Source organism: Orcinus orca, chromosome 15, assembly GCF_937001465.1.
Source record: "Orcinus orca chromosome 15, mOrcOrc1.1, whole genome shotgun sequence".
NCBI classification, from domain to species: domain Eukaryota; kingdom Metazoa; phylum Chordata; class Mammalia; order Artiodactyla; family Delphinidae; genus Orcinus; species Orcinus orca.
The window spans coordinates 23,315,760-23,340,763 of record NC_064573.1 but is presented as its reverse complement, the minus strand read 5'-3'; the positions used below and the strand labels follow the sequence as shown (position 1 = coordinate 23,340,763).

Below are 25,004 nucleotides of genomic sequence, written 5' to 3'. Positions count from 1 at the left end.
GAGAAACAGCTGGATGGTTTCGAGCAAAGGAGTGACAGAATCCAAGTGACATTTTACAAAAATGACCTGAGTACTGTGTGGAGAACAGACTGGAAGGAGAGAGAGGAAAAAGCAGGGGAGCCAGTTAGGAGACTGTTGCCACTACCCAGGCCAGAGACCTGGGGGCTGCACAGGTCGGTAGTGAGGGCGTGAAAAGTGAGGCTCCAGGCTCTGTTTGGAAGTTGAGTCAACAGGACCTGCAGACAGACTGGGTATTGAGGGGAAGATGCCTGGATCTGGGGCCTAAGGACTAAACCCTGGAGGATTAATTGGATCATGCCACCTACTGGAACACAGGCGAGCATGGGGAGAACAAGGAATAGCAACAAACAACTTTGCTCCTAAGGGTCTTTCATTCTGAGACAGTCACTTTTGGAAATTCATACTTCCAGGTTGAACAATTTCCCTCTCTGAGTGGGTCAGGAAAGAAATCTGGAAGAGGCAGCATCGTTATTTTTTAAACGTACAGACTGGGACTCAGAGATTGACACTTTCACAGAATCTTAGAGAGGGAAGAAGCGCAAGAGATCTGGTCCTACCCCCTTCATGCAGCAAGTGAGGAAACCGAGGTCCAGAGAGGTACGTGACACTGTGTCACTCGGGCGGGTCATCGACGTGCCACTATTTAGCGGCAGTTAGTGTCACGTAAGACATCACTCCAAGCGGAGAGTCCCGTGCTCTCTCCATCACACCACGCTGGTCTCTGTGCCTCTCACCGTAGATATTTCTCTTTCAGTTGCTCATACAAATGCCTCACACAGGGTGCTAGTGATCTGCCTGATGCAGACACACTGTGACACCAGAAGACATCTGACCTCAGACAGCAGGCCCTTTTCCTAGAAGAACACGCCCCATGCCAGGGCTCCTGTCAAGTGGCGAGCAGAGTGACGGCCGGAGGAGTCAGAAGGCAGCCAGCCACGCCAGACACACCACAGCAGCACGTCTCTGATCTGTCACTAGGAGGAGCTAAATCAGCAGCTTCCAGAGCATTACAAGAAACTGACATCTGAAAAAGGCAAATCAGGTCCCAGCCGGCCTCTCAGGGGATTTGACCCCGCTTTGCTACAAGCTGCCTTTCTTCTAGGACTGACCAGAGCATTATTCTCTGCAAAGGGGTCCACAGAGCACCAGCCCAGTCCATGGCAGAGCCCACGCTGTGCCCACCTACCTCGACTTTCACACTCCCCCTCCACCTTGATCGCCCTTCGTCTGATCTCCTTCATTCATTCTCACCGCCTTCCTGTATGCATCCAAACCTGCAACCTACACACAGCTTCTTCCTAAAAGAAAGGTAACAGGTGGTCCTCTTACACTGCGTTTCCACCTCCCACCAGTGAATCACCACCACCAAAACATGGAACTAAAGCACATTTTAAACTATTTTGTACTGAATCAATTAAAGCTTTGTAATTCTCATTCTTAGAATAAATTCAAGTGAGTTGGAAACTTATTTCTCTAAGAGAAACAAAAATCAGAAAACAAATTTCTTTAGGTTTCCTTTTATAGATGAGTAGAATCGCATGTGGTTTACTCCTTCCTTCCTTTTACTGTTCATTTGTAATTATTCCTTCTCACCTTAGTTTTATATTTTTCCTTCCGAAGAAGCAGCCATTGCTAGCCACCTTTCAAGGTGGGCAAGAAGTTAAGAGCGTATGGGTCAAATTCCCATTCTAAGGCACCCCCCATGGCATCCTTTGCTGGGTGGTGCCCAACCTGCTAAGATACCTGCAGAGATGAAGCCCTCACTTCCACACAAGGCAGCCCATTCCACTACTGGGGGCCATGTGCTTCTGGACCCCGAGCTCAACTCACCTCCCTGCACATACCCATTGATGATCACTATGACCCTCAGATGAACTCAGAGAGGAAACACATGAATTCCACATGACAGCCCTATACATTCCAGGATTATATCTCCTTTTTTCTGGCCTCTATGCCTGGGACCCCCCCAGCCGTTCTTCATGTGCCATAGTTTCCATGCACTTTTCTCTTCTAGGCAGCTACCTCTAGCTCTATTTTTAGAGATCCCTTAAAAATATGTCACCAACATCAGAACGTAGGGGAGTCACATCTTGGGGGCGGTGAGGAAGCTTGATTCTAAAGTCAATAATAAAGCAAAAATCACCAAGCAGTACCAAAATCACCTTTGAAAATCTCTCACACTGTCCATCACAGTGAGATGCTTCAAGAGGCTGACTTCGCTTCAGAACCTCTCACTTCGAGAGGCTCTGAGCTGCCTCAGGAAACAGATTCCCTCCTTCCATCTCACCCTCGCCCCAACGCACATCCTCACTGAGCAGGGTGATGACTCACGCAACTGATTTTTTTTTGTTTTCCAGTTGGTTGGCTTCTTGGCAATTGTTTGCCTTTGCCCACACACATGCTGAATACCTGATATTTCGGTGTATCCATGAGCCAGATTTACCCAAGCTCTAGGATTGCGCCACCATTACTCAGTCCTCTTCAAAGGACATCTGTTTTCTCACATCTGCAAATTCATCCTCCCCTCCACACCTCGTCCTCAATCCAGGCTGATACTTCATGATGGCCAACCAAGAGCCACCACCGGCACAGTTCACACAAAGTTCACACAGAACTTTGCAAAACTTCCATTTTGAACACTCACTATTGTAAATCATCGTCTTGATAAGAAAGAGGTTGTAAAGAGGTTAATGTGATAGCAATCTCACTAAAGTACGTAAAATCCATAGCCTTTTCTAAAGCCTGCAACAATTTAAGAAACTACAATTTTTTGCCTAGAAGACAATTGTTCACTCTTATGATCATCGTTTATCATCCCAGGTGAAAAAGTTATTGGCACATGTTTCTTGCCTGTATTTCTGGTTATGTTTGAATCACCTTAAGTCAAGTTAGTGCACCAGTACCAGATAAACCATAGTTAACACTTATTTGTTAAGATTAAAAGTACTATTTTATAAGGGAGATGATGAACACCAAGCTTTGAGAAAACGTCATATGATACCCACTTAAAACAATGGGAAAGAGTAAAACTAAAACAGTTACATAAATCAAGATAATCCAAGTTTTATGGATACAAGTTGAGGCTAAATTAACTTTGTTCTCAGGAATAAGCTGCAGAGGTTCAGCTCAGTGTTAGAGGCAGCTCTGAAAAGATTCATGCAAATATTCTTCCATACTTTGGGTAACACTGTATCTTTATGCTCCAAAAAGAAGAGTACAATAAACATACCCTTATAACAGCTCATAAACATTTTGTTTGTTTGGATTTTATATACTCTCATCTTCACCTTCCTCCTCAAATGGCATGGTAATTTATGGGAAGCATTCTCTGACATCACTATTTGATGTTTTCTCCATATTAAAAGGCTACACAAACCAAACTTCAGCCCTATCCTTTCCCATCCAGTCAGCTGGGTGGATGTCCCCTACATCCAACCAGCTGTTCTACCTGCAGACTTGAGCCCCTGAGGCTGGAGGGAGGAAAAGCAGTCTTCCAAGTGGACAAATGGGGCCCCCATTCCGTGAGCTCTGAGAAGACAGAGCTCAGAGAAGGAACAGCTCTGGAGGCTGGAAGCCCCTGGGTGATGCGATTCTGAGCTTCATCACTACCCAATGAAGTGTGCTTCTGGGGCAGGGGACGTATATGCCCTTCCCCACGCTAAGAGGCAGGAGACAGAAGGGCCCGTTGAGGGACTGACAGGAGGGAAGAGGTGAGACTTCCTCCTAAACCGCTGTCTTAAGAGCTGCCATGACAGCCCAAGAACCTCAACAACTTCCTACTACACGGGGGTCACGTCCTACCACCCTTGTCCTCTCGGTAAGACACTTCCTTCATTCACTACTCCTGGATGGCGCTTATTACATGGAATATAATTGTAAGTTAACGAGGACCATGCGCCTCTTACATCCAGCGCTGTGCCTGACATCAAGAAGAGTCTCAAATACTTGTATCGGTTACCTAACACTGCCCAACCAATTGAGACCAAGAATGGAAGACATTTCAGCTGTGGGTGAGGGCAATTCTGGCCATCATGATGAGCTGAAAATGGACATCTCCGCAAAATAAAGCTTCAGACTCAGAGTTCACAGCCCAGACTGGCACAGAGTAGCATCAGTGCTACTTCCCACTTGTGTAGCGCTGTTAAACCAGAACGTGTATGACTGAAAACGATCAAACTTCCCATCTCAGTGCCATGAACTCAAATTCTAACCATTGTTTACCACAGCGAATAACTGAAGAATTATAATTTCTTAAGGTGCCCTGTAAATTCACAGGAAAAACCGGAGATGCATAAACACAGCTCATCAGGAAACTGCAACCACTGACCCCCCGCTGGCAAAGCACAAGAAACGTTAAGGCGAGATTTCAAATTCCAGCATTAAGCCAAAGTTGACTTACTGAGTGAGATAAAGTGGAAAACAATCATAGCCTAACTAATCATTTGGCTGGCACTTAGCTACATCGCTTTAGATATAGGCTACAGTTCCAGGGCTGCTGGAGTTATTTATAGCCCTGGACACATTATTCTGCGGCCAGCATTTAAGGCAGTTTCTGATTTCTGCGATGGTTCACATTGCGGCTTGAGCACAGTTCATACTGATACCCTTAGCGTCTGCCCCATTCAGTAAGGGCTCTCTACATGGCTGAGTGTTGTGTAACCCTAGCAGCCTGGCAGTGGTTTCATACTGCCGGTCAGATTTCAGGGATATTAATGCAGTGGGCAATCCCTAGAGCTTTTATTAAGGATGCATTACAGAAGGTTAAGGAATGTGAGGCAAGGGAGGAGGGAGGAAGTAGAGGAAGCACTTGGAGAAAAAGAAGATGTAGAATACTTTTAGCAGAGGAGACACACCAAACCCAAAAAGGAAAAAAAAAGTCTATTATTGGACTACTGTAATAGCTGTTTTAACATCTATGTTAATAGATGTTAAAGCCCATATCCCAGTGTTGTTTTTAGGGTCTAATAGCAGGTCAGATGTGGAAACCACCACCAGAAACCAAGGCAGGGATTGACAATAGTCAAAAACCAGATTAGAAACTCAAGCAGAAGGATCCAAGTACCACAAATAGCCATGACCTAGCAAAAAACGAAACCAATCCCAGGCTCAAATCCTACTCTACGGGGATGAGAAGCAGCACCTACATTTTTGCTAGTTCTCTGGGTCATTCCGATGCACCTGTAAGTGGGAAAACCATAGCCTGTAACATCCACAGCCTCTTCTGAGGGAGACACATGGTTCTCAGTGATGATCCATCTTCAGAAGCTCCTTGGACCAGGTACCTGCCTAGGAACAGCCAACCAAGAGTCTGCTTTCTACAAAACCTTTCAAGCTTTTGCCATTAGTGACACGGGAATAACAGCAGATAGTACAGCCAATCTAAACTGGAACTGGAGATTCAGGAAGGGGTGTTTAATCCAAGGCAGTGGTAAGAAGACAGGGAAAAGGGCAGAGCCAAGAGTAACTGAGTCACATTAATGGCACTGGCGTGGAAGGAAATGCATCCCTGCTGACAGGATAACCTGGTCCCTAAAGTCTCAGAAAGGGTGAGCATCTTTCTGGTACCCTAATACTGTGCTGATCTCTTAGGCCAGGCTGCTCAGATCAGCTAAGCCTGGTTCCTAAGACAGCATCCTTAGAGTAGAGCCTACATCTTGAAGTGCCCTTGCAACCAAAATAGCCTAGAACGCCAAGTGCCAGGAAGAGCAATAGACAGATATAGACATCCGCCAAGTGCCAGGAAGCGCAAAAGACAGATACAGGCATCCTGTTAGTGGTGTCAAGGTGGGACGCTCCTCCCGGTACAATCGGGGGCATCCACAATTTTAAGCTATAGAACAGTTAGGTCTGGAGTGCTAGGGTTGAAGATTTGAGATGATAGGTGGTCACAAAGCCAGGACTTTAAGACTCCTTTTGTTCTTTCCTTCCCCACACCTGAAAGAGGAAAAGCATGTGCACAGCCCTAGAGCTTCTCCACCAATGCTGGTGCTCTGCTAAATGAGAGGACCCAATCCAAGGCGGGCCGCCCCACATGCAGGAGTTGGAACCAGTGAATCAGCACCCACAGCAACCTTCCCAGCCCTTCAGGCTCTCACCCCATACTGTCCTGCACTGGACTGCCGCTTCCCAAGGACAAGACCTTCTCCTAGCAACAGGATTAGCACCAACTAATACAGTTCACGTGTTCTCATTTTATCTCATCAACAAGCCTCTGAGGGCTGTACTAGCTTCTTACCCCTGTTTTACAGATAAATGAAGCCTAGAAGTTGAGCAACTGTCTAAGGTCACACAGCTGGTAAATGCCAGGGCAGGGTGGGCGGGGGGGGGGGGGTGGTGTGGTACGAGGGTGACACAGACAGGACACCAATACTCAAAACCCAGGTCTATCGAGTCTAAAGGTTATACTCTTGACCACCGTATTTTCCCTGCCCTTTTCTCTCCAGAGTTTTTTTAATTGTGGTATAATACACATAGTTTACTATCCTCACCATTTTTAAATGTACAGTTCGGTGGCATTAAGCACATTCACATTGTTGTGCAGCTATCACCACCAGGCATCTCCAAAACTTCTCATCTTGCAAAACTGAAAATTCCGCATCCATTTAAACAACTCTCTACTCTCCGCTCCCTCCCACAACCACCATTCTGCTTTGTCTCTATGAATTTGACTCCCGTAGATACCTTTGTAAGTGGAATTACACAGTATCTGTCACGATATAACTGGCTTATTTCACTTAGCATAATGTCCTCAAGGTTCATCAATGTTTAGCATGTGTCAGAATGTCCTTCTTTCCTTTGTTTTTTGTTTGTTTTTAATTGAAGGTCCCTTACTAGTCCTGCTTCCATGAGTGGCCACGACTGGGGAAAAAGGTTAGGGGAACCAGGCAGCATGGGGAGGGGGCATCTCTACAACACTGCATTTATATACAGAACTAAACACACAAGGACAGAGTCACTACTGCTATTAGAAGTTGACAGCATGGGAAAGGGAAGGAACAGATGGGGAACTGGGGTGTTAAAAAATACAGTGCTCCTTCCCCCAGGCATACCCCTGTTTGAGCTTAATCTGCTTCAACCCAAGAAGAAAATCAAAAGCAGTTTGGGGGCTTCCCTGGTGGCGCAGTGGTTGAGAGTCCGCCTGCCGATGCAGGGGACGCGGGTTCGTGCCCCGGTCCGGGAAGATCCCACATGCCGCGGAGCGGCTGGGCCCGTGAGCCATGGCCGCTGAGCCTGCGCGTCCGGAGCCTGTGCTCCGCAACGGAAGAGGCCATGACAGCGAGAGGCCCGCGTACCACGAAAAAAAAAAAAAAAAAAAAAAGCAGTTTGGGAAGGCCAGAACCTTCAGGGATGGAGGGAGGAGGATGGCCCAGGAGGTGGGGAGGCTGTTTGGCAACTTGAGTGAAGGGATTGCCCGCCCCCTGCTGGGACCCCCCCCAGCCCCTCTGGTCTGGCAGGAAGGGGGCAGCCTGCAACCCCTGTGGGCAGGTCTGGGGTTTGCCCTCCAGAGAGATGAAAACGCTGGCCCCCAGCTTCTCTGCCAGGGTGCAGTGGTCCTTGACCTCCTCGTAGCAGTTTGCTTCTAACTCATGCTTGATCCCCGTCAGCTTCTCCTCGACGGCATCCTTGGAGCTGGCATAGATCATTTTGCTCTTCAGGGGTGCAGACTGAGGGGCCCAGGCCTCCTCCTTGCTCTCCTTGGTCTCACAGGCTGCATCACAGAGGGTGTAATGGCAGTCCTTGTGTGGCAGCACCTTGACAAGGATGGCATAGGGGTCGTCTGCAGTCTGGCCCACATCACCTACCAGCATCTCCTCACCCTCCTCCAGGATGAGGTTCTTCGTGTCCTCGCTCAGGCAGAAGAGCACCGCCTTTTTGCGCTTCTTCACATCCTCTGGTGAAGACGACTTACTCACCTTCAAGTCATTGAACACTTTGATGACACCAGAGACAGCCACACTGGAGACCGCATTTCTAGAAGTGAAAGGGACATAGCGAGGAGAGCCAGAAAAGACAGGAGTCACTGCAGCCAGTGCCCAGATCCGACTGAACCAACGTTCTTCCTTTCTAAGGCTGAATAGTATTCCTTTGTATGGATGTACCCCATTTCGTTTCTCCATCCATTCATGATGGACACTGGGTTGCTTCCTCCTTTTGGCAATTGCAAATAATACTGCTCTGCCTTCCTTTCTTATCCTGCCTGATGCATAGCAGAGGTACGAAGGTACAAAGAGCATCCTTCGGGACTTCCCTGGTGGCGCAGTGGTTAAGAATCTGCCTGCCAATGCAGGGGACACGGGTTTGAGCCCTGGTCCGGGAAGACCCCACATGCCGTGGAGCAACTAAGCCCGTGCGCCACAACTACTGAAGCCTGCGTGCCTAGAGCCCATGCTCCGCAACAAGAGAAGCCACCGCAATGAGAAGCCCACACGCTGCAACGAAGAACAGTCCCCACTCGCCGCAACTAGAGAAAGCCCACGTGCAGCAACAAAGACCTAACGCAGCCAAAAATTTTTAAACTTTTTTTAAAAAGATCATCCTTCCATCTACTTTCAAAAGAGCATTTTAGGAAATTAGGTGGAATGGGCTTTCCATTTGATTCTTAAATCAGTAAGTATTCATTAATGTTATTATGCTTGTCATAACGCTGAGGCAACTATATGCCACATAATAAGTTAACATACATATATATTTAAATGGGACTATAAATCAGTGTTACTATAAAATTTGGTGAGCCTTTAAGTTTTTAACCAAACAAACCAGAACTGCTACATTCAAATGAGTATTTTCCTAACAGCCTGGGAGGCTCTACACTGATTGATCACTGAGAGCATCTGAAGCCTGACTACTTCTCCTGAGGATGACAGCTAGTAAGAGGCCACACACAACTGTCATCAGTACCTGCAAGTCACACTTTGCCTGTAACAGAAATATACGTCAGTGAATTCCTACCTTACTCAACCAGCTTAGTTCTTTGAATAACTCTTGGCTGTTTCCAGAAAAGAAAGCATACCTTCCAGGCACAGACTTTGCCACCATACAAAGGAAAAAGAATGCATCATCAGATCTGAAGCCAATTTCAGAAGAAGTATTGATGAGCTCCAGTATCCCTGTACCTCTGCCAAAGGGAACATCCTGAAGGAACCAGCATTCATACAGGTAGGATCGGACGTGTTAGTCATAAAAAATCACATTTTAAGGGTATTCTTACCATTTCGGTGCACACAGCTTGTTACATAGTTACACACATGTATACACAGTAAAATGACCATTAAAAAAGCAAGCAGCTTGATAGCAAAGAAACACTAGTTTGTGGCTAAGGAGACATTCATTTTCCTTATTTCACAAATACACATTAGCTCTCATTAGCAAGTGTAAGCAAATTAAGAATTTGATTAAATCTGATGAAACAAGACAGAGCAATTTATCTCCTTTTAATGTACAAATACCTCCTTAATACTTATTCATACAACAAATGAACCACTGGACTGGAAGAACTCAAGGTCAGAGACTACTTTGCAGGGATGGGCTCTTCGTCTCTGCCTCACGCATGGGCTGTGACGCATCACTGCAGGTAGAAAGTGCTCTCTACAGGTGTTGGCCAAGTGATGAACATAAAAGATGGTATGAATCTTCAGATGAAAACCATGAGTATTATTATTGCTCCTGTGGGAGAAGACGACTGAAGCAAACTCGATCCGATGTTTCCTCCCTGACTCACTGCTGCCTGCTTTGTTCGATCTCACAGGAAGGATGAAGTCCGTATTCACCCCCACCTAATCACGCAAGTATCCATGAGCCTTGATGAGACTGTTAATAAAAACGAGCTAAGCGAAAAGAATTATTATGCTTTTAATGTAAATGATAACCTTAGGAAGGTAAGAGCAAAAAAATACACATGTGATCAAAATTGTGTGAAATTAGGATGTTCCAAAACAAGGCAGTTATATTAGCGTTCATATCCACAAATGTTGCTTTGCTATTAACCCACGTTCATACCTTGTGCCAAGCCTTTGAGCACAACAATAAAAAAGAAGAAAAACAACATTTAATTATCTCCTGACAGGGGCTCCACATCCCACAGATTCAGGCAAGTGCCAGGGGATACAGATGGGCTTTCCACCAGGTACTCTAAGCCGAAGTGACAGATAACATGACGGTACATGTGGTTCCTTGGTGAAGAAAGGGCTTTCCTCGAAGGGCTACGGCCTGGAAACAGGAAGGGAGTACAGGTGGTCTTTAAACCAATTCAAGGGCATTTATTGAGTCCCTACAGTACGCAAAACCCTACCTTGGGAAAAGTGAGGGATGTGAGCAGAAGATTCAACCTACATCTTCAACGAGAGCAGCTGTGCAAATATACACACCCAACCATCAATTGCACACAGTGAAACACATTCTAAAACTACCTACAATCTCAAAGCTTTTTAAACTTTGGCTTTGTAACTCACCCTATTTTCTGCAGAATCACCTTTTTTTAATATGTAATTGATGAAGCACAGCAATAAAATGAATACCCGTGAACCCGTCAGGAAACCTCGTAGCCCGCTAGCAGTGCTGTTCCCACTTCTGTTCCCCCGCCAGCCCCACCCTCCCCGGATACCTACTATTCTAGTTGCCTTTTCCCTCATTCCCTGGTTTTTACTCATTTTATCACATGTATGTCCTTCACCAATACTGTTCATTTTGGTGATTTCAGAAATTCATAAAAATGGTGTCGATTCTGTGTGGATTCCTCTCTGAAACACCTGAAGTGATACCTAAGCTGGGCATCATATGAAGTCAGGTAATAGGTTCTGAGCATGCATCTTACCATTGGTGGGACTGCACTGGGGTCTGGGTGGGCAGTTAGCAAAAGGAAATTAAACCAGAGTCTAAGGCCAGGGCGCACAAAGATAGTTGAATACAGCACAATTTACCAATTCAAATATTTTACCTTTTCATCTACCCCATAAATACACAGTAGCCAGGTCACGATACAGTAGAACTGACAACCTACTGCCCAGTACCTTTTTTCTTGTGGAGTCTCTAAGCCAGGGGACCTGAATTGCTTAGTGCTGAAGAGATTATAAGCCGAGTCTTTGAATTCCATGCAGAAGGCATCTGGGTATTCTCATTCCTTTTAGGATTTCATGCCACTACACGTTTGAGTTTTATAATGGCAAAAGCTCTACAGGAAAATCATTAAGTATCTTTCCTGATGGGCCTCTTCATTCCTCCCCAAACTTCAGCAAAAGACAGAAAAGCCTACAGGGCCCATGTCACAATTAGAATTGTTCAAAGGAGAGGAATAATGCATAGGCCCTTGAATAAACTTTAAGAGGAATATTATATGCCATTAACTTGGAGCTCAGATACATAAGCTTGATCATTCCCACAACAAGTTAGCAAGATATACCAGTGCTCACCTACACCAGGACCCAGACAACTTGAGGACCTCCTCCGCATATCAAACCTAAAATGCTCCTGCTTGGAGGAGCTTCCAAAGTGCTTTGACAAAGTCCCCGATAAGAACCTAAAGTTGTAATAGGCAATGGTCTGGGTCCTGGGTATCCTCCTGTAAGGCTCTCCCCTCATATGCTGGAGGAAGGGGCCTTGTCTCTGATGGTCAAGCTGACATCCTGAGTGAAGGTGAGCTCATTTTCCAAACACCTGTCCAGCCAATAGGCAGTGAGCAGGGCACACCCATAAATGTGAAAACCTTCAGCTAGGTGGACAGATGGGAGAGAGCTTCCAGGAGTCGCAGACCTACTTCCCTGATCTTAGCTCAGAAAGGGAACGAAACGCCCATCAGACATCAAGCAGGATAGGAAAGAAGATGCTTCAGAAAGAGATGGAGACAGGGAAAGTGCTGGAAAGCAGATCAGTGCCCTGGGATGAAAGGAGGGTTAGATTTAAAATCAAGTAATTTTACACTGCTTGAGTTTCATGTACACCTTTTGATTGTTATATTTACCCCTTTTTGAAGATATGACCCTCTTTCGGGGCTTACGTGGCCTAAGGAGAGCCAAAAACAAGGGTTCTGCCTAAATGTGGGACAGTTTTAGGAAGCACCAGGCTGTCTAGGGGCTGCGTGTGGTGGTGGAAGGCAAAGCACCAGATCCCCGAGGGAAGAACTATGGGTCAGACCATCTGCCCTTTTTCTGTACTCAGAGACTTTCCTTTCTCCTTTCTCTCGGCTGCTGGCGGGCAGGGCAGTGCTGGTAGAAAGGACGCTCCATGTTAGGGCCTCTTTTATGCACAAATGATGTTCCAGACCCACCATCACTGGGACAGAACCTCGTGGAAGGCAGCAGAGTGGTCAGACGAGGAGTGTGGCTTTGGACAAGTAAGGCAGAGGTCCGTCGTTTGTAAATGAGGATGATGGGGGTGCCTACATCATAGTGTTATTATTAAATGAGTGAACATACAGCTCTTAGAAATGACCTGGCTCAAAAGCAGTTGATAAACGGTACCTATCATAACCAGTGCTTTTCCAATTGTAGGGCTGAGAGATGCGTAAGCTCCAAACAAGCGAGGGAAAAACTCATGCCAAGGTGCCTTATTTAAAATATGTATTTGTAATATTTTATCCTGAACATTCTGGTTTCCACGACTTCCTATGTCTAAAAATATAATCATTTAATGATTAAAAACAGAATTATAAATAATGTCTTAACAGAGGAAATACAAAGAAAACTACAAATGAATACACCAAGCATATGAAAAGGTGCTCAACCCTCCAATGTAAGTCAACTTTAAACAAAAATAAACTGTTCAGTGTCGGTTTAAAAAGAGGAAACAATGACCAGTGCCTGGGAGGGGTGAAGAAACAGACCAGTTCTTTTCTGGAGACTACTGGCCTTATCGATGAAGACTCATAAAAGTGCATGCCAGGAATTCCACCTTGGGGAATTTATCCTAAAAATACTGAAAGGTTCCAAGAATGTTCTGCAACATTTTTCACAACATCAAAAAATTGGAACCAATTAAACGTTCATCAAAATGGGAATGGTTAAAAACATTACAGCACAACCATACAGTGCCCAATTATGCAGCCATTAAAATGGTAAAACTGCCTTTATGTGCTACAGGGAGAAAAAAGCCATAGTAGATTAAGATTTAAAATAAAAAATGGGATCATGCCATACATATAAGTATATCCTGCATCGTGCCTAAGTCTAGAGCAGTACTGCCCGACAGAAATGAGGCAAAGTACCTGTGGAATTTTAAATTTTCTAGTGGCCACATTATATCCAAAATATTATTTGAACATCTGATCAACATAAAAAAGCATAAGTGAGATATTTTACATTCATTTTTTGTATTGAATCTTGGAAATCTGGCGTGTACTCACCCAGTTTAGGGCAGCCTCACCTCAAGTGCTCACAGTCACATGTGGTTACCCTACTGGACACTGGGTGCTAGTCTAGTACACATCAGTGGTTAAGAGGAGCTGTCTGCGAATGGGATTACAGAGCCTTTGCCTTCCTTGCATTGTATGAATGGTTTCAACAATCATTTGTATTAACAAAAAAGTAATAAAAGAACATGGTGAAAAATTGTTTTAATTTTCCTTTAAAGCTCTAATAGGAGACTGGGAAGCACAGCTTAAATTTCAAGCTTCTTTCAAACTGCTCTTTCTCCTTCCCCAGGGGGCTGTGGGGGATAGGAACCTTTTCCCCTATGCCTTGGTTGTCTATTGCTCAGGTAGCTATGTATTTGTAGCAATTCTTCCCTTTCTCTCTCGCCAAGTCCCCTTATGACCAATACCCCTGCAGGATGGCAGGAGAGGGTTAGGAGAAAAGGCCACCATCCAGCATCACGACTGAAGGGGGAAATAAGCTGATGAACAGTTGCCAGGTGCATACAGTGCGCCAGACACTGCGCTAGGCAGGCACTTCACGTACGTCAGATCACATAATCCTCCAATAACCTTATAATGCAGGTACCACGCCAATTTTTCAGATTAAGCTATCAAGGCTCAGAAAGTATCTGCTCCGAAGTGTCATAGAGTTGATAATGTGTAACTGCACTACCCCCATACGGTCCACAGCAAGATCATGACCAAAGAGGCCAGACTGCCCATGCCAAGGTCATGATCTCATCTTTATTAAAATCATGCTGTAAGACAATTGCATTTCTTAGAGGAAAGCAAATACCTGGGCATCTTTTATTTGCAAGAACCCCAGAACCCATTTCTCCTCTAAGCTCGTTCATACATCCTCAGATGTAAATACTTCCACTTAGACAAACCATTGTCACCCCTAACTAAACGTGTCACAATCAAGCATTATCCTCGCCCCAACTCGACTTCTTTATTTCTGTCCATCCTCAAGCTGGAAACTTCAAGGTCATACATGACTCTTCTTCCCTTGGCTGCATAATCCAACATTTGAGTTCTAGGCTCAGTAATCCCTAAATGACTATTTAATAAACAATAATAAGCACACCTAGCACCCAGATCTTAGTTTCTAAATACCAGTCTTCAAGAAAAGGAAACTGACAGACATCGCCTTAACCAAGGGATCAAAGTGACACCATCAGTAATGAGACACTGATATCACCAATCTCCTGAGATGCTGCACTGAGGCACATCGCTTCTGTGCCACAAATGCATAACCTCCATCTAAGCGCGGGAAAGCATCAGACAAACCCAAACTGAGGTTCATTCTACAAAATAACTGACCAGTACTCTCAAATTGCCAAGGTCAAAAGGAGAAATTGAAACTGAGGAACTGTCACCAATCAGAGGAGACGAGGCAGCTGTGATGCTAAACGCAATGTGGAATGCTACATGCACTCCTGGCCCAGGGAAGGTCAGTAGTGGAAAACCTGGTGAAATTCCCATCAGGCTTGAGGACAAGTTAATAGTGTTGTACAAATGTTCATCTCCTGGTTTCAATGACCGCACCTTACTTATGAGGTGTTAACATCATGGGAAGCTGGAAATATATAACAGGAACTCTGCTATTTTTGCAACTTTTCTGTAAGGCTAAGATTTTCATAAGAGTTTTAAAATACTACTGTAGTTACTGCTCATGGCTGTCCATGCTTAAACTCACTCTACCATCTCCTACTGACAGTGCCCTTCTCAGTCTCCATGTGTATTCAAAGCCTATTCATTCTTCCGGGCCCACTCATGTCCCACTGCCCACCTGACCAATGGCTCTATAGAATGTCTGTAACTATGAGTATCTGCTCTCTGCTCGTGGCACATGGGTCATGTTGGATTGTTAGTTAACTTTGTGTATTTCGGTTTTATTGTCCAATGACGATGCAAAATGTGCTTGTGTATACAAGTACACCAGGGCACACATGCTATGCTCACTTTAAAATGGGCTGCTTTTTAATGTGGTTTTTGGGAAGCTACTGAATTACAAAACAGAGGTCAACTAGTATTTCAAACCCGTCCAGGTTTACCCTGACAATCCTGTCTGGATAGTGACAAATACTCTATCACTTAGGGAGGGCTGTATGTGGACTTATATATTATAAGCAGTACAGGTATAGCTAACTTGTACCACAGAAAATGACGGTATCAAAACACATACACACACATGCCAGAATTTAAAATGTCGATTTAGTTTCTACTCAGAGGCCCTCCAACAGCAAGAGAATGCTCTCTCTCTGCTGAACAAAATAAGCACAATAATATACTTAGACTCCAACCAGGCCTGGAGCTGTCAGACAGCCTTCTAACGGGTGGCCATCCTGAAGCTAATGAAATGAAATATTAGGAGCACGTCAACAGAAAGGAAATGGGAAGAAACTAGCAGCTGAAAAGCAAGCTCTCCCAAGCGGCCCCAGTGGAGAGGCCTGGGGCACGGGAGCTCTGGAAACTGCGTGGGCCTCACCAGAGAGCTGTTCTGTTCCCAAGGTGGAGGTACTGGAAGCTACAGCTGTTATACTCCCATTGGTTAAAGGACTGTCCCCTTGGGGGACATCAATTCTCAGGCTCCAGGAACCTCTGACAGTGACACAGGTGCTGACTGCTGGGAGTAAGCCAGCGCCGGGCAGTGTGCTGGAGGACAGCACAGGGCAGGCGGAAGAGCACTAGCGGCCTCTGCTACCCTTGGCCTCCAGGTCCTCGTGTCTCTACCGGTGTGCACAGAGGGAACATGAGCCTCTTGCTGCCTTCCAGACTGAAACTTGGGAGAAGGCTGCACTACCTGATGCGCAGGTAAGGGACAGTTAGAGAACACCAGCCCAAGTTCTACTTTCCAAGGGATTGGCCCCAAAACAGTGCCCTTCGTAAACGCCCCTGAGCTCAAAGCCATCACTGACACACAAAGGGCATGTCCACTAGTAAAGTCACCTCCTAGCAGCACTCAAAAATCCACTGCTCAGAGCACCACCTATCAACTAAAAACCAACCAGCATAGGGATTATTTGAAGGTGCTGGTCTCAGCCTGGTGATCTCCCGGTCACTCTGCTGGCTAGAACCAAAGCAGCATCCTGAAAACCTCATCACTTGAGAGAGCAGTGTTTAAATTTTTCATCCAGAATAACCCTTGTGTAGAGAAGAGTTGTATCATTCAGGCTGAAGGAGAGGTTATGTATTTTATACTTTAAGAACCAGACTATTTTCTGCATTTGTCATAATCAAATCATGTTTACCATGCTTGCACATGTTTGGGAATCTTCCTGGGACCTGGGCTAATTTGATTTATACAATATTGTCTTCTCCTGTGGGCTGGAAGCAAAGTACTAACACTTGTCACATACGTGCCATCTGTGACAAGAGAGCCCATCATCAGCACCACGTTTCTGTAAGGGTGGATGAGGCTGACTCACCTTGACATCACCCTCAAAGCATTGACTCTGATTCTCTTTTCCCACTGAGAAAAACCTCAGTACAAAGAAAGTAATTTCTCAAAGGCAAGGGGTTGGGTCTTCCGAAAACAGGAGTGCCTTTGTTATGGGAAGTGCCCTTTGCCAATGACTAAAATCAACTCCAAAAAAAAATCCACATAGCATATAAGCCTCCATTTGGAGAGAACAGATAGACAAAGAGAAGAGCAAGAAAACAGTTAACGTGGAGGGAGGAAAAGAAGAAAGTCTTTTCTTCGGTAACTGGGAATAGACTAATATACCAAATTCTTACCTGAAACTACTTATAGTACTTACAGGCTAATTTATATACTTAAGTAAGTGTCTCATACTCCAGTAACAATATCTTCCTACCATGTCACTAAAGCAACAGGTATAATCAATAAAGGGCTTTAAAATTTCCATCCCACTCATAAATGCTGTTGGCATAATAGATCACTATTTCCATCATGCATAATACATTAAAGTGCATGCCTGGATCCAGTGTTCATCACATTAGAAAAGCCCACTAGCAAGTTAAAAATAAAAAGGAACATTGGATATTTTGATAATACACTAAAATGAACAAATCATCTCTCCCAAGAAACAAAGTGAATCTGAGTCACAGGCACGAGTTCTCTGTATAATTTACGATTCATGTGCATACTGAGAATCCAGCCTAGCAAGTGGGGTGATAGTGGTTAGGAAAGAACACAACTGCTTCTCGTAGTAAAGCATAAGTGTGTTCAACTCTGCCAGAAAAAGTAACAGCTGCTCAAGATGCGATCTGGCTGGAAGCTACTGCGTGGGACACAGAAGAATCTCAATTTGAGATTCATAAACCTAGAAATGATTAAGAACTAGAAACCCATTAACAGTGAGGTACAGTTCCTGGGCCTTAGGGAGAAATTCTAAGACTCTTTTTGGACTAAGTATGCCAAACGCTCACACCAACGAAGCTACTTTTTTTCTTAAGCACCTTGAGCGCCTTTCCGAGACCTTTTCCTCATGAACCCTTTTTGTCCCTATATCCGTAAGTCAAGAAGAAGTACACTGGGGGACTTCCCTGGTGGTCCAGTGGATAGGACTCCGTGCTCCCAATGCAGGGAGCCCAGGTTCGATCCCTGGTTAGGGAACTAAGATCCCACATACCACAATGAAGAGCCCACACGCCACAACAAAGACCCAGCACAACCAAAATAAATAATTTTTTAAAAGAAGAAAAAGTACACTGGAACTTTAGCTCAGACTCCCACTAACTCATCATTCCTAATAATTAACATGCAGTATACTCATTTCTAACTAAAAATCAAATTGAGCGTTTGCCCTGAAAGTTGTCTTTAAAAGCAACACAGTGTTCTTGTTTTTCAAAATCAGGGATCCAAAACTTAAGGGTTTATTCAATTGTCCTTTAGCTTCATATAATACAGCAATTAGTTACTGTCTGATAAGGTACTTTATGATATATTGAAGGTATACTGAGCGTGCACTCAGTATACTTTGTGCACTTCAGTGTGACAAAGCTTCCCTGCCTCGCTGGTTTCCAGCCTCCCGTTGAGGTTCCGGATAACTGCTTCAGGGAAACAACTTCGAGAGCTCCTCCCAAGACTCCCACGGGTAAACGGGATAGGGTGCTCTTCCAAAGCCAGAAACGCCACAGTTTTCACCCCTGGCTCGAACCTCACATCCTTTCCTCCCAGAAGCTGTCTTTCATCAGCGGTCGCTGCCAGGGGACCTGGTGGGGGCGGAGCAGGTGCACCAGGTTATGGTGACCCCGCCCCCAGCCAGGTTACACCCTCCACTGCCACCTCGCGTCTTCCCGCCTCGGCCCTGTCCCGCTCCAGGAGGAAGAAGGGATTCGAAAATTCCTCAAACGAAAAGGGGTGGCCAGCCCACCCAGCTGAAGGGCTCGCCCACGCGCGGGGGCAGCTCTGAGCAGTCGCCAGGTGAGGATGCGGAAGTAGCTCTTCCTCCCCCGCCCAGACCTGTTGGCCTGGGCCCAAGTCCTGGGAATCACACACCCACAACCCACGAGCGCACCGCGCACCCCTCTGCAAACGAATCGGTGGGCACTAAGCACTGTCAAACGTGTCCCGGCCACAGAGAAGAAAAACCGGCGGACGAGGTGTACAGACATCCAAAACTTATTTTTTTTAAGGGGGGAGGGGTAGCTTAAAGGCCCCTCACCCCCTCAACCGCCCCTCAATGCCAAATTGAAACCCGAGGGGGCCCGGGCGGCTGCAGCTCGGCTGTGGGCGCTTCGGGAAGCGGTGGCTGGTCTCTAACTTTAATCACAGCAACTGCTGCGGAAGCGGGGAGTCCTGCGGCCGCACCTGTTCCCGACTCTAAGGAAGGAGCCCTGCGCATCCATTCTGACCTTGAGGACATCCTGGAAATCCACACTCCACCCCCGAGTCAGCATTACTCCGACCCCCTCCCGCAATGACTGAAGCCCACCGAGTGCCCACCCAGAGGGGCCGCCTCAAAATGCCCACCCGCGGCAAAGTAAGAATATGCTTCCCTGGGCTCTCTCCAGATCCCTCGAGCATCCTTAACCCACTGCTTACCCACCCAAGAGCCGCCGCGCCCCTCACAGCAGGTTGAGTCCCCTTCTCTCCCCACCCCCAAATTGAGGAATACCCCACCCCCAAGTTCAGGGTTCCCCCTCGTTGGCACTCGAGAGGGTCGCCCTCGGGAGCTCACGCTGCAGAGCACCGAGGTGGGGTCCACGAGCAGGCGACCACCGCGGGGGGCGGCCCCCGCGCCCTAGGCTCCGAGCTGGCGGGGGCACCCCCTCAGTTCGGGGACCTCAGCCGGACGGAGCCGGGACGAGGACAGCGACGGCAGAGCGTCAGGGAGCGGGGGACAGCCCTGGCCGGGGCGGGAGCCGCGGGCGGTCACCGCGGGGCGCTCCCGGAACAGCCAAACTTTCTCCGCCACCCGAAGTTCGGGGCGCGGAGGCGGCGATGAGGGGGAGCGTGAGAGGCGTCCCCCGCCGCTCCCAGCCCCGCGGAGCCGCAGGAGAAGGCGCCCCCGAGAGCCGCCCGCCCCGCAGCCCTCACCCGTACCCCGGGCCCGGCGCGGCCCGCACTCACCTGGCTGTAGAGCTCGCTGACCGACATGACCCTCGCGGGCCGGGCCGAGCCCGGACCCCGTGGCCAGCGGGCGGCCCTCGCTCGTGTCCCGGGGGCGGCGGGTCCCGGCTCCTCGCGGCCCCGGCGGCTCTCAGTCCACGGCCGGCCCGTCTGGCGCCATCTTCCCGGGCTGCCCGAGAGTTTCTCGGTTCTTTTCTCTCTTCCCCGACCTGCCCCGCCGGCTTCCTGGAGGCGCCGCGGCCGGCTCGCTCTCGGCCCGCGCGACCTTTACTCCCGCGGCGGCGGCGGCGCAGCGGCGGCCGGGCAGGAGGGGTTGGGCGGGCGGGGGAGAGGCCGCGCGGCGCCGCTCCCCGCTCAGGTATGGGAGGCGGCGCGGGAGGAAGAGGGCGGGCGCGCGTCCTAGGCGGCTGCCGGTGCGCCGCCGCCGCCGCCTTTGAGCCCTGCGGGGGCCGGGCCGGCCGCGCCTCCCGCGCCCCGCGCCGCAGCGGGGTCCTCCCGGCCAGGGGCGGGGCCGCGCGAGGAGCGGACGCCGTCCGCCCCCTGCTGGACACCGGGCGCTCGCGGGACAGGTGCGCGCCGGCTGCCGACACCTGCCGCGCGGCGCCCCCTCTCTGCGCAGACTGCGCTCTGGGAGGCTGGGCGGGGACCCATTGGAGACCAGAGAAAAAGAGGAGGAAGCACCAGAGAAGGGAGAAGAGGAATAAAAAGGAAAGATGCCTGCGGCCGAAAGGCTCCATACATTTTTCTCTGGGTTTTACGTGGGCATTAACATTTTCATTATTAAAATTCAGTTATGTGTAGACTGTTACTAAGGCGTTTTGGATATACTAAAGATTGTCTCCGCCAAACAGCTCCCTGCGCTGAAATCCTGATCAGAACGTGGGAGTCGTAACTCTTCTCCACTTTGCGGGTTTCACCCACAGCTTCCAGCTAGGCTCCTGGCCGCCCCCGTCAGATAATTGTTTGCTTTTCTGGGAAACCTCACATTTTCTCCCCTCTCTCACGCACACTCTCAATCCCTCGGTCGCTCCCTATCTCATTTACTTTTGTCGCTTCTGCCAGTGACGCTTGGCAGCTTCACTCCCTCTTCCACTTCCAACAAAAAGTAGAAATTTCAGCCAAAAAGGAAAATAATTGGCAGGAGTCAGTAAAGGGAGAGCAGGAGCTGTAGGAGGAAACACGGTCTTTTGAGGTGGCATTTGTACCTGAATGAGGGATGGCATCTGAAAGTGGTTCTCAGTCAGAGCATCCATCTCTACAGTTGTTCCGGAGCTCCACTCCCGGGAAGGTGATCCTTAGACTCATCCCATTTAAGACCTTCCCACTTGGAAGGTAGGATCCCCATTTAACCCACCTGCCACCCTCTCAACCATGCCTCCTCGGTGAGAATCACCTGGGGAGCTTTAACAGTTCCAAGGAAGGGACCCCCACCCTGAGGAACTCCAATTCACTGGTGAAGGGTGGGACCCCAGTATCTGATTTTTTTAAGTTCCTCCATAACTCTAAAGGATTGTGCTTCCAGTGTTGACAAATGCAGTGACCAAAGCTTGGGCAACTCTTCTTGGATCTCAAAGGGAGCTCTTCATATCACTGGCAAGAGCAGAAAGGATTCCATCATGTCTCTCTCCCTCAAAAATCTGTCTGCGTAGTTTCCTTCCCTATATTCTGATAATTCTTGAAGTGTGGCCCCCAGGGCCATCAGCAACACGTGGGAGCTTTTTAGAAAGACAAAATATGGGGCCTCACTGCAGACCTACTCAATCAGAAGGGCTGGAGGTGGGGCTCAGCACAGGGTGTCTTCACACCTCCTGGGGGAATTCTTCCCTCTCAGACTAAGAAAGACTCCTCGCTAAGGTTCATCCCGCACCTCAGCTCCAGATCCCCTTGCCTTCACCACCGTGCTCCATCATGGTCCCATTTCTCCACCAGCAACTCTCTCTCTCAGCTGGCTCTTGACTTTTCCTCTGTTCTCCTTTCTGGCTTAATTGTTGAAGTGGTAGCTTTTACTGCCCAGTCCCACGAAATTCACTGGTTCTCAACACCTTCTGCACATTGGAATCACATTTACAAAGACAAATGCCTGGCTCCCACTCCCAGAAATTCTGATTTAATTTGCCTGGGATGCTGCCTGGGCAAAGGGATTTTTTTAAGAGTTTTCAGGTGGTTCTAATGACAGTCAAGGTTAAGAGTCACTGCTTTAATTCCTTCCTAAGCCGCTCCCTCTCAGCCCCCTCCTATTGAAATTGCCTTCTCCCTCTGAAGCATGGGGTGGTAACTGACTCTCCCCACACTGTTGTCCACCCCTGTCCTCTCATTTTATCTCCTCTTGTTTTCCCAGCCTCGCTAACCACACCTTCTGCTTTCTCTTCCTGGTTCCTGAGTGAAACTGTGGCCTATTTCCCAGATTTCACCTTTCTTCTCAGCCATGCCCCCCTATCTCACCTCTTACTGCAATGTTAACTCCTAAATCCAATTCTAACCTTTAGACCCACCTTTCCACCTGCCAGAGAGGCAATGTTAGCAATCCCGCTAGGCCCTCGGACCAACCTGCGACTCGTGTTACCATCCTTTCTTCCCACCCCCAACCCAGTTCCAACTTTCTGGCTTCCATCATACCTGGCACAAATTAAAAGCTGAATTCATGCTGACTGAGCTGAATCACATCCTTGAGGAGCATATTACTCTTGGCCAGAGCTTTGTGGATTTCTAACCCCACAATCAGATATGGGCTTTCCCTCCTTTGAATAATAATAAAGACATTTTGAAAACTTACTCTGTGCCAGGAAACTTGCCAAGTGCTTTACTTCTGTGATCTTGTCTGAGCCTCAGAGCAACCCTTTAAAGGAGGTTTGGACATTAACTCTGTTTGACAGATGAGCAAAGTGAGGCTGGGGGGTGGGGGGAGAGATGTTCTAGGTCAGAGAGCCAGTATTCAACCCAACTCTATCCCACTCTAGAGCCTAAGCACTTGCCAGTGGTTCCCAAACATTAATGGGTATCAGGATGAAAGGGATGGCCAGGGGATGCTATTCCAGTTGGTCCACATGTGGACCATGAGTCCTCATGTTTAATAAGTACCCCAGGCGGTATAGAGCCCATACTTTAAGAAATACTGCTCTATGCTCCATGATGTCTCAAAGTAAAGAGAAGACATCCATTGGGAGTGCCTTGGTCTCCTTCCTCCTCCTTCCTGATGGGGCGTTCCATCATATACAAATGAGGAAGAACTCTGAACTTCCAAAGCATTCATCTGCACTTAAGAAGCTCCCCTCACTGCACCCTGTGTTATGTCTGTGCTAATATCCCTGGCTCCTCCTCAACACTAGGCGCTCAGAGCCTTGAAGGCAGGAACCACACGTGACCCATATTTGTATCCTCTGCACGTCCTAACACCATGCCTTGCACAAAATAGAACTCAAGAAATAGTAGGTGAATTGTGTGTTGGCTGGACTTAATGATTTGCTTATACCCAATAAAACATAGCAAAGGTGATGATGGGACATCACTTCCATGATTAGGTTATATGACTGTGACTTTTGTCTTGCTGGAATTTTCTCTGGCTCTTCTCATATGCTTGCTCTGATGAAGCAAGCTGACATATTGTGAGCTCCCCTATGGAGCGATCCATGTGGCAAGAAACTAAGGGTGGCCTCAGACCCTCGAGAAACTGAATTCTTCTAATAGCTAAGTGAGTGAGCTTGGAAGCAGATTCTGCACTAGTCAAGTCTTCAGACTCGACTTGAAGAACCACAGCCCCAGCTGACACTTTGAGGGCAGCCACATGATAGACCCAGAAGCAGAGGATCCAGAAAAGCTGTGTCTAAATTAAACTGTGAGATAATAAATGTGTGTTGTTTGAAGCCACTAAGTTTGGGGGTAATTTGTTATGCAGCAATAGATGACTAATAAAATCACATACAAAAAGCGTCCTGTAATGACTGAGTCACTAGCAACTTCAACCTAGCAATTGCTCTCCTGCCCTTCATGGTAGGTTGGTTTCCCAAATGCTCTTACCTGCTAAGGCAGCATCTTCAAACTGGGGTTTGTGGTCCACGGGTGTATGCCAAGCCTTTTCAAGGAGTTGTTAGTCCGTAGTTTGTTTTAAGAAAATCAATTTCCAGATCCTAAGTGTCCATAGCTAGTGGCAACTCTAAACACGACTTTGCCAGAAAACAAGCCTGAGTCCGGGGGCTCATCTCTGATGGCCCTTCTCACTTCTTCTCCCACTTTGCAGAAGAAAACACATTTCTCAATCTTCCTGAATAGTAGTGTGGTTCTTTCCTTGGGAAGCAAAAGCCTTCGGGGCACCAAACAAAGGACAATTGGAAAACTTCCTTGTTGACAGTGACTCTGATGAAGGGACCACACATTCTGTTCAGGTTAGGTGGTTTCCAATTCTGTTATCACAAAATTGAAGGAGGAACTAAGCCATTGTCACCTGACAGTTTATTAAAGATAACCTTTTGCGCTTCCCTGGTGGTCCAGTGGTTGAGAGTCCGCCTGCCAATGCAGGGGACATGGGTTCGTGCCCCGGTCCGCGAAGATCCCACATGCCGCGGAGCAGCTGGGCCCGTGAGCCATGGCTGCTGAGCCTGCACATCCGGAGCCTGTGCTCCGCAACGGGAGAGGCCACAACAGTGAGAGGCCCGCGTACCGCAAAAAAAAAAAAAAAAAAAAGATAACCTTTTGATGGATCACCATGTGATTTTTGGCAACTCAGAAGGAACTCAAAGAATTAAGGGACCCTGTTCTAACAAAAGTTTCTTTACCATCTACTTTTTTATGTAAGCAAATATATAACACTTATGTCTATAACAAAAATACAGATAGATTTTTGAAATTGTATAATAATAGCATTTGTAATGATTCATTTCAGAATAATTTTAATACTTGACCACTGCAAATTTTTAAAATATATTAATTTATATACATATTTTTGTTATAGATAAGTATTATCTGGTGGTTATTAAAGGAGTTTCTAGCATTAAAAAATGTAGGATAAAATTCTGTGGGGAAAGTGGAACAGAATTCCAGGCTCAAGGGAAAAAATGAATGATTTAAAGAATTTGTGTGGTTTTTAAATGGGCAGTGGAGGGTATC

The 25,004-nt window shown here is 47.2% G+C and overlaps 2 protein-coding genes across 2 annotated transcripts in view; both read right to left on the bottom strand.

Annotated features, from left to right (window-relative positions):
• The window catches only part of MYO5B (myosin VB), a 387,779-nt gene extending 367,738 nt beyond the window's left edge, over positions 1-20,041 (bottom strand). The window contains exon 1 of the mRNA XM_033421389.2: positions 19,905-20,041. Within this exon, the coding sequence (XP_033277280.1) occupies positions 19,905-19,931 (27 nt within the window). The 5' untranslated portion in view covers positions 19,932-20,041. The remainder of the gene's footprint in view (positions 1-19,904) is intronic.
• Positions 1,332-20,019, bottom strand: LOC101280547 (uncharacterized). Its single transcript, XM_049697889.1, has 2 exons — positions 19,905-20,019; positions 1,332-9,828 (listed from the first exon to the last, which is right to left on the bottom strand). Exon 2 carries the CDS (start codon positions 8,346-8,348, stop codon positions 7,110-7,112), a length of 1,239 nt encoding a protein of 412 aa, XP_049553846.1. The 5' UTR covers positions 8,349-9,828; positions 19,905-20,019; the 3' UTR covers positions 1,332-7,109.
• Positions 20,042-25,004: the final 4,963 nt, after the last annotated feature.

Excerpts from the sequence above, each read along its gene's own strand:
- LOC101280547 (XM_049697889.1), bottom strand. The coding sequence starts at position 8,348 with ATGTGGGGTCTTCCCGGACCAGGGCTCAAACCCGTGTCCCCTGCATTG.